The sequence below is a fragment of the Salvelinus fontinalis genome, chromosome 5 (assembly GCF_029448725.1).
Source record: "Salvelinus fontinalis isolate EN_2023a chromosome 5, ASM2944872v1, whole genome shotgun sequence".
NCBI lineage: Eukaryota > Metazoa > Chordata > Actinopteri > Salmoniformes > Salmonidae > Salvelinus > Salvelinus fontinalis.
Window position 1 is genome coordinate 40,622,903 of NC_074669.1, and position 9,572 is coordinate 40,632,474.

At 40.7% G+C, this 9,572-nt stretch overlaps 1 protein-coding gene across 1 annotated transcript; it reads right to left on the bottom strand.

Moving 5' to 3' along the window:
• Positions 1-656: 656 nt before the first annotated feature.
• LOC129855584 (cytochrome P450 2J1-like) lies at positions 657-7,417 on the bottom strand. Its single transcript, XM_055923406.1, has 4 exons — positions 7,069-7,417; positions 6,668-6,860; positions 5,762-5,911; positions 657-2,483 (listed from the first exon to the last, which is right to left on the bottom strand). Exons 1-4 carry the CDS (start codon positions 7,267-7,269, stop codon positions 2,269-2,271), a joined length of 759 nt encoding a protein of 252 aa, XP_055779381.1. The 5' UTR covers positions 7,270-7,417; the 3' UTR covers positions 657-2,268.
• Positions 7,418-9,572: the final 2,155 nt, after the last annotated feature.

A 9,572-nucleotide genomic window follows, 5' to 3' on the forward strand; every position in this document is an offset into this window, starting at 1 on the left:
CTTACCTTGTTTTACAAGAGGTTGGAAAAAGCATGTTGGCAGCTAGGCATTTGTATGTTAAAGCATTTGAATGAAAACTTGATGATTTATATTACTTGCACTATCAGAGGCCTAAACAAAAACGTCCAACCTGGTCGTGATGACAGGGAAAAAAACTAATGAAATGGACATGGTTACATTTTCAACCATTAAAGGTTTAAGGCCCATTACCAATCTGATTAGTGATGGGTTGTTTGCAAACGAACAGCTCTTGCTGATTTTTGAACTCATAACAACGTTTTTCTGCAGATAACTTACAAAAGAATTATAGAAAGAGGGTGACTCCTCACTGCTGAAACAATAAATAGTGGAGAGAGCGCCTCAATCTGGTCCACGCTGAATTCTTCAGTGCGTAAGTAAAAAAAAATATGTGGGCAGGTAAAAATGTATTTGAACTCGCTTTTCACGATCTGACATAATTGTAGATGTACTTTTACAGATGAATTTGGCACCAGAAGTATGTAATTTTAATTATTATTTATTTAACTAGGCAAGTCTCAATTTCCGCCTGAATGACGTGCCCAAAGTAAACTGCCTGTTGCTCAGGCCCTGAAGCCAGGATGTGCATATAATTGGTACCATTGGAAAGAAAACACTGAAGTTTGTAGAAATTTTTAAATAATGTAGGAGAATTTAACACAATAGATATGGTAGGAGAAAAACCAAAGAAAATCCAAACGGAATTTGAGAGCCCATGCTCTTACAATGGAATTTATAGGGGCATACTGAATTCTAGCACCCAGGATGCAATTCCTATGGCTTCCACAGGGTTTCAGCAGTCTATGTTCAACGTTTCAGGCTTGTAACTTTCAAAACGAAATATCAGTTTTAGTAAAGGGACACAGTCTTGGAAATTTGTGTATGCATGCACGATGAAGACAGAACGCACCTGCTAAAATTGGTTTCCTATTGAACATACTTCTTTCCGTAAGAAATATTATAGCTTGATTACATTTTAGGGTATCTGAGGAGTAAATAGAAATGTATTTTGACTTGTTGAAACAAAGTTTAGGGGTAGATTTTCAGAATCCTTTCTCTGCATGTTGAACGAGTGGTTAATCAAATCGATGGCGCCAACTCAACTGACTTTTCGGGATATAAAGAATGATTTTATCTAACAAAACGACACTACCTGTTATAGCTGGGACCCTTTGGATGACAAATCAGAAGAAGATTTTCAAAACGTAAGTGAATATTTAAATCGCTATTTGTCAATTTATGAAACCTGTGCCGGTGGAAAAATGTTTTGATGTGGGGCGCCGTCCTCAAACAATCGCATGGCATGCTTTTGCTGTAATGGCTACTGTAAATCGGAGAGTGCAGTTAGATTAACAAGAATTTAAGCTTTCAACCAATATAAGACACTTGCATGTACCTAAATGTTAAATATCCATAATTTGTATGATTATTTATTTGCTATTGTGCGCCCTCCAGTTTCAGTGGAAGTTGTCCTTCTAGCAGGACGCCTAGCCTTACAAATTCTTATTTTCAATGACGGCCTAGGAACAGTGGGTTAACTGCCTTGTTCAGGGGCAGAATGACAGATTTTTACCTTGTCAGCTCAGGGATTCAATATTGCAACCTTTCGGTTGCTAGTCCAACGCTCTAACCACTAGGCTACTATTTTCTTTGTAAATATAATTAAAGGGTATAGTTTATATTATGTGCCTTCAATTTGAATACATTGAATCTATGAAGCTCGTGATATGTGAAATTATCTGAGCAGTCACATTTATGACCAATAGAACAAATACAGTGGCTCTAATTTATATATATTTAATCATAGCAGATTATTATTTTTTTTCATTAATTGATGTTGAGTTGGGCTATGGATATTTTTTATCAATATGATCTAACAGATGATTTTACTATTATCCATTAGCCTTTACATGCACTACATGACCAAAAGTTAATATACATTTTTTTCATGGTTCTAGGTTGATTTAGATAGGGTTTTTGAGGCAAAAAGAGCTACGGCCAGTATGTTTCTGACAAAGTTAGGTTCAATGGAAAACTTCAGTCCAGTCCAGTCAGATTTCCTGATTGATGGATGGCCATAATACTTCCATTTAAAAAAAATCTATTAGTGAATTTAATATTATTTTCTCCTCTAGGGTAGACAGTTGTACTCAACAAGTCAAAGTAAGTAACATTTACATTACATTTAAGTCATTTAGCAGACGCTCTTATCCAGAGCGACTTACAAATTGGTGCATTCACCTTATGACATCATAACCACATAAGGTTGAAGCAGTCTACAAATAGAATGAGGGAGAGACTTACCCCGGCCCAAAAGCCTCCTTCCAAGTAAACAATCTCGTTCATTGTTTTCAGGAGGGTTTGGAATTGGTCATCGCTGTATTCAAAGCGGTCACCAAACACAAGACAGCAGATCACATTGGAAACAGCATTGTTCATCAGTATCTGCGGGCTGAAGGGTTTTCCTGCATGGGACAAAAGCAACCTTATTCCCCACAAAAGCAATATGGCTTACATCAAAAGTCAAATGTCACCATATAGGCTAGTGGCCAATCCTCAAAAATGGCATTCGTTTCTGAGATACCCCTACCAGAGGTATAACAAAGCACAACCATGTTTTTTTCCCTCCAAGGTCTCCAATATATGAAATTGATGGTTGTATACATAAGCTCATGTGGCCCAATATTGCAAGCTCTGATTTTGCAAAAATGTTGAATACAAGTAGTCAATTGTCTGCCCTACATATACAAACAAACAGCATTAGGATATCTTAAAGGATTTTGGAAATATAGACCTGTAAACACACAGATAGAATAGGAGCAAATATTAACTATGAATACAAATGTAACTTTCTGATAGCTGTTCAATAGACAACTTCCAGGTCAAATTTGCTCTCATTCAGTGCTGCATGGTCCTGCCTGACAAAAATGCATACAGTTACGTTTTTTTGATGTTGTGGCTATTGCAATCAGCTCTAAGGCAAGTGGGCCCAGACACTGAACACTCATTTATTTCAATCAAACGTTCCTACATGGACTATCTACATTATGTTTGCCCCACCCCTCCAAATCCAATATGGTGTCCAATATCCAATATGGCTGCGACATCACACTTAACTTGTGGTTCAATTACCTCTGTACATGTTTTAAATTAGAGATATTTTTCAGATTAGTGTACCATACTTATGACCTGTACTCAAGACAATTCTTTTGAACTTCAACTACATTACATGACCGAAAGTATGTGCCCGTCGAACGTCTCATTCCAAAAATAATGGGCATTAGTATGGAGTTGGTCTTCCCTTTGGTGCTCTAACTGCCTTCACTCTTCTGGGAAGGCTTTCCACTAGCTGTTGGAACATTGCTGCAGGAACTTTCTTCCATTCAGCCACAAGAGCATTAATGAGGTCAGGCACTGATGTTGGGCGATTAGGCCTGGCTTGCAGTCGGCATCTCAATTCAGCCCAAAGGTGTTCGATGAGGTTGAGGTCAGGGCTCTGTGCAGGCCAGTCAAGTTCTTCCACATCGATCTCAACAAACCATTTCTGTATGGACCTCACTTTGTGCACGGGGCATTGTCAAGCTCACAGGAAAGGGCCTTAACCAAACCTGTGAACAGGGAGTGATTAACAATAGCTTGCACTTCTTCAGGCATGCAATTAAAAACTGGTTTGAAGAAGGCGGTGGGGATAGGATCAAGAAGGCATGTAGAAGGCTTAAATTGTGATATCACTTTCCTGGGAATGTCTGTGTCAACCAGGGAAAATAAATCCATAGTGCATTTGCGTGGTAGGCTAGGGCACATCAACTTCTTATCAGGTCTTGCTTCACTGATACCCAGCCTAATGTTTGCTATCTTATCTTTGAAATATGCCGTAAACTCATCACATTTAGATGTGGAGGAAAGTTCCCATACGTTTGCGGGGGTAAGATTTATCAGGCCATCAATGCTCGAAAAGAGCACTCTCGAATTATTCTGATTATTAGTGATCAAGTTAGAAAAATGAGGTCACCTGGCATTTCTAATTGCCTTGTTATATATGCCAAGTTGCTCTCTTAGAATATCATAATGGACCTGCAACTTCTGCTCTGCCTTTCTGTAATATCTCTTTAATTCATTCATTTCCTCACTAATCCAAGGGGCTCTCCGTTTGGATCTGGCTTTTTTCAACTTTACTGGAGCTATTCATTTGCTATTAAAGTCAACTAAAAGAAGACTGACAAAACTATGACAAGAGGAAGGAAGAATAGGTGAGGGAGCATTGTTCATATACTCAATAAAAATCTGTAGCAACTTCACAGGTAAGATAACGTTTCTTAATAATGCATTCAAGATTACCCTCTGCTGTGGGCAAAAGGTAGTCAAAAATACAAGGTGGTGATCAGATAATGCAAAATCAACAGTAGAGGATATGTCAATTGGAAGGCCCTTGGTAATAACCAGGTCCAGAGGATGGTCCCGGTAATGGGTGGGCCCTGTAACATGTTGGATAAAGTCCATAAAGCTCAAAAGATGAATAAATTCAATGGCCTTGGAGTGAATATTAAAAATCGAACAATGATTTTTATCATAGTTCTCAAGGACAACAGCTCAATTGGCCCAGCGTTGTCCGGGTTAGGGTAGTCCAACTGACTCCGGTCGTCAGTTAGACGGTGTTTCCTCTGACACATTGGTGCAGCTGGCCTCTGGGTTAAGTGAGCAGTGTGTCAAGAAGCAGTGCGGTTTGGCAGGTCATGTTTCAGAGGACGCATGGCTCTCAACCATCGCCTCTCCCGAGTCCATTGGGGAGTTGCAGCGTTGAGACAAGATCATAACTTCTAATTGGATATCACAAAATTGGGGAGAAAAAGGGGGTAAAATATGTTTAAAAAATAAATACAAATAAATAATACTAATATTAGTGTATAGCCCAAACTGTTCGGACACTGGCTGATCGGCTGTACCGACTTCAGACGAGTCCCAAGACGCTTGTGCGGTAATACCATCTTGTTCATGAGTGTCTCACATTTCCTTAGAGATGTTTTCGTGAGAAGACCAATTTTCGGGACATCTCATGGTCTGACAAACATCACTCTGGCTCTGCAACCTTTCACTGCAGATGCGGAAGGCAGATATCGGCGGAAGCGGTATTTGAGAAGCAGCCCATACAAAAAAACTAGCTTAAACAAATGGATTTTGATTTTTAGTATTATGTTCATTTGATTTCCACAGGTGTGCGGAAATTTTAGGTCAAAGGTTAAACTGATGGATTTTTCTGGGTATTCTTTTATTATGATAATTAGATTTACGTGGGGGCGCTGACATCAGCATTAGGGGGTTAAGGGTGTGTGTGTCACAACATCTATATATGTAACCACTTTTTCAGTAAAATATTTTTACAGAACCCTCCACTTCATATATGGGAGACCTTAAAGCTATGGAACATTTTTAATGTTTTGTTATACCTCAGGTAGGGGTATCTAAAAACGTTTTATATCTCTACACTGAACTTCAGTCTGCAAAACTTCTCTGTAAGCACCGCAGCTTTGTATTTTTTGCCTGGTGCTTGGACTTTTCACCGTGAAAATCGAAACAGTTATCGCTATATGTCTGTTGCATCCAAAACAGAGGCAACTCATGTGTAAACTTAACAACAATGCCAGTGCGGTGTCTTCCCAAATCTGTTTCTGACAAGTATATGAATTTCCTTGCTGGGACAATAGAGTTTGATTTGAACTGTAACCATATCAAGTTTCCACTGTACCTTGTTCACTCTGAATGGCTTCATTCAAACACTGCGCTTCAACCTGGATGGATGGCTCCAGACTCTTCTTGCCCAGTCCAAAGTTCCTCAGCGTAGAGAGAGCAAACCTCCTCTGTTGCTTCCATGGATACCCGTTCGACATAATCACACCTAAGTGTAAGAACAGCTTTCAGTGAAGAAGCCTTAACTTGTACCGTACACGCAAAGATGTAAGTAAGCCTTGAAAAGTAGCCTTTTCGGAGTCAGAACAGCCAATAATGGCAGGAGCATCTCCTGTTTCTCAAGCGTGAGGCAGCTTGATGTAAGAATTCACACCCTAGACAGGATTCTAGCCTGTCAGAGCGTTACCCCTATCCATCTCCTTCATACTAATGGCCAAGCAAAGAGGCATGAGGTCCCATTTTTTGGAGTCTTTGGTAGGACTTGAACGGGGATCAAACCCCCAACCTTTCCATTTTTAAGGATTGACACTAACACAGTCAAAGTGTACAAATATGTAATATTTCTACAATATTTAATTATCGTTATGATCCATAATCAATTATCAGTTAATAACTGTAAGATGATGACAATGTACTGAAGGCCAAAGGTCAGGTCATGGAAGAGGACGATAATTGAGAGAAGTGGAAAAGACACAGGACAGCAGGCAGGCTCAGAGTCAGGACAGGCAAGGGTCAAAACCAGGAGAACAAGAAAAAGAGAGACTGGGGAAAGGCAGGCGCTGAGACAAAACACTAGTTGACTTGAAAAAACAAGACGAACTGGAAACAGACAGACAGAAAACACAGGTATAAATACCCAGGGGATAATGGGGAAGATGGGCGACTCCTGGAGTGGGGTGGAGACAAGCACAAGGACAGGTGAAACAAATCAGGGTGTGACAAGTATAAAGCAAGTGAGCGTTACCTTTACTTCCCATTGCTTGACTTCCAACATATATAGCTTCAAATAAGGGAATGGAGGGACGATCTACAAAACTGTCGCCATTGTGGACCAAGGCCTCTTTCACCATCTCGTATCCACTCAGAATAACCCACTTTGACCCTTGGTTTGCCGAAGGAATTCGAAGGCTGAAAATCTTTCCATATTTTTTTTCACACTACAAGAAGAACAAAAACAAACAAAGTTTGTCATCAAAAGAGTGCTAAGCAGCATTAAGTTAGCCTGGTGCCATATCTGATTGTGCTCTTGCCAACTCCATTGCTCATTGTCAAGCCAAACATTTGTCTGGCTTGACAATGATTGACAAGGAGTTGGAATGATAGCACAAACAGAATGATCCTCAGGCTAGCGTTTAGTAAACCCACCTCTTCAAACTGAAGATGCATCTTAGCAGGATCAAATTGAAACATGTTGCCAACGAAAGGCCATGACCAAGGTCCAGGAGGAAAATTCTTTGGAGTTTTGTTTTTCAGGAGGTCGGCAAGTACCAAGAAAACACAGAGGAAAATCAAAAAAGTCTTTATGTCCAACCATTCCAAAACAAAAGAATGAAGTAATTTGCTCATCTCAGTACAAGTGCAACTGACTCAAAAAAGCACACAGAAACTAAACATAGGAATGACGTGCCAGTGGTTTCTCTGTAACCTCTCTCTGCTTCCAAAGTAATGTCATAATAACCACTGCTGTGTGTGTTCATACCTGGGACTGGGTGTGTGCTACTACCATAACAACTCAGAGTTCATGCACTTCCCCTTTGTACAGTGTTTTTTTTTCTCTCCTCAGAAAATCATGGTTACACAATGACTAGACAGAATTTCTCCTATAGATGTAGATTTCAGCTTGATTGCTTTACTCCTTAGCAATGTTACTTTACCTTTACTTTAACTATTTTCAGTAAGGTTATTATTACTTTTCCTTTATATTACTTATTTTTCTTGCGTGTGTGTTTATGAAATCCAGCCTGAGCAGTGTCATTCCAACAGAGAATATTACTGTGGTAACATACTGCTCTCTAGTGGTGGTAAAGTATCATCCCTGATATAAACTCAGCAAAAAAAGAAACGTCCTCTCACTGTCAACTGCGTTTATTTTCAGCAAACTTAACATGTGTAAATATTTGTATGAACATAAGATTAAACAACTGAGACATAAACTGAACAAGTTGCACAGACAAGTGACTAACAGAAATGGAATAACGTGTCCCTGAACAAAGGGGGGGTCAAAATCAAAATCAAAAGTAACAGTCAGTATCTGGCCACCTGCTGCATTAAGTCATGGACTGCACCAGATTTGCCAGTTCTTGCTGTGAGATGTTACCCCACTCTTCCACCAAGGCACCTGCAAGTTCCCGGACATTTCTGGGGGGAATGGCCCTAGTCCTCACCCTCCGATCCAACAGGTTCCAGACGTGCTCAATGGGATTGAGATCCGAGCGCTTCGCTGGCCATGGGAGAACACTGACAATCCTGTTTTGAAGGAAATCAGGCACAGAACGAGCAGTATGGCTGGTGGCATTGTCATGCTGGAGGGTCATGTCAGGATGAGCCTGCAGGAAGGGTACCACATTAGGAAGGAGGTTGTCTTCCCTGTAACGCACAGCGTTGAGATTGCCTACGATGACAACTAGCTCAGTCCGATGATGCTGTGACACACCGCCCCAGACCATGACAGACCATCCACCTCCAAATCGATCCCGCTCCAGAGTACAGGCCTCAGTGTAACGCTCATTCCTTCGACGATAAACGTGAATCCGACCATCACCCCTGGTGAGACAAAACCGCAACTCGTCAGTGAAGAGCACTTTTTGCCAGTCCTGTCTGGTCCAGCGACAGTGGGTTTGTGCCCATAGGGGACGTTGTTGCCGGTGATGTCTGGTGAGGACCTGCCTTACAACAGGCCTACAAGCCCTCAGTCCAGCCTCTCAGCCTATTGCTGATTGCCTGAGCACTGATGGAGGGATTGTGCGTTCCTGGTGTAACTCGTGCAGTTGTTGTTGCCATCCTGTACCTGTCCCGCAGGTGTGATGTTCGGATGTACCGATCCTGTGCAGGTGTTGTTACACATGGTCTTCCACTGCGAGGACGATCAGCTGTCCATCCTGTCTCCCTAAATCGCTGTCTTAGGCATCTCACAGGACGGACATTTCAATTTATTGCCCTGGCCACATCTGCAGTCCTCATGCCTCCTTGCAGCATGCCTAAGGCACGTTCACGCAGATGAGAAGGGATCCTGGGTATCCTTCTTTTGGTGTATTTCAGAGTCAGTAGAAAGGCCTCTTTAGTGTCCTAAGTTTTCAGACCTTGATTAATGACCTTAATTGCCTACCGTCTGTAAGCTGTTAGTGTCTTAATGACCGTTCCACAGGTGCATGTTCATGAATTGTTTCATTGAACAAGCATGGGAAATAGTGTTTAAACCCTTTAATGAAGATCTGAAGTTATTTGGATTTTTACGAATTATCTTTGAAAGACAGGGTCCTGAAAAAGAGATGTTCCTTTTTTTACTGAGTTTATTTGCGAGTCATTCTATTGCATTGTTGGTCTATAGGTTAATTTTCATAATTGTGTGGAATTAAATTGGCATGTTTGTATTTTCGTTGTCATTTTATTTATCACGCAGGCACAGCATAAAGAGTCTAGTTTGATGAGCGGAATAGCCTAGAGTAGCTCATTAAAAAGCCTGTGGGCTATTGGAGTGAAACCTGCTTTTGTAAGCACAGTCATTGTTCAACAAATACAAATTCTAAATGCAATCCTGTGTTACAAACTTCTGTGGCTATGATTTAAAAAGGAGTTATTTCTCAGTCTCATCTCAATCTCAACTTTATTTCAAATAATGAGGCATGTCTTACCTTGCTTCAAAGTAGCCT

Coding starts and splice junctions, on each gene's coding strand:
- LOC129855584 (XM_055923406.1), bottom strand. CDS start 7,269: ATGAGCAAATTACTTCATTCTTTTGTTTTGGAATGGTTGGACATAAAG. Junction 6,861..7,068: donor TGCATCTTCAGTTTGAAGAG/GTGGGTTTACTA, acceptor TTCTTCTTGTAG/TGTGAAAAAAAATATGGAAA. Junction 5,912..6,667: donor TCAAGCAATGGGAAGTAAAG/GTAACGCTCACT, acceptor TCTTACACTTAG/GTGTGATTATGTCGAACGGG.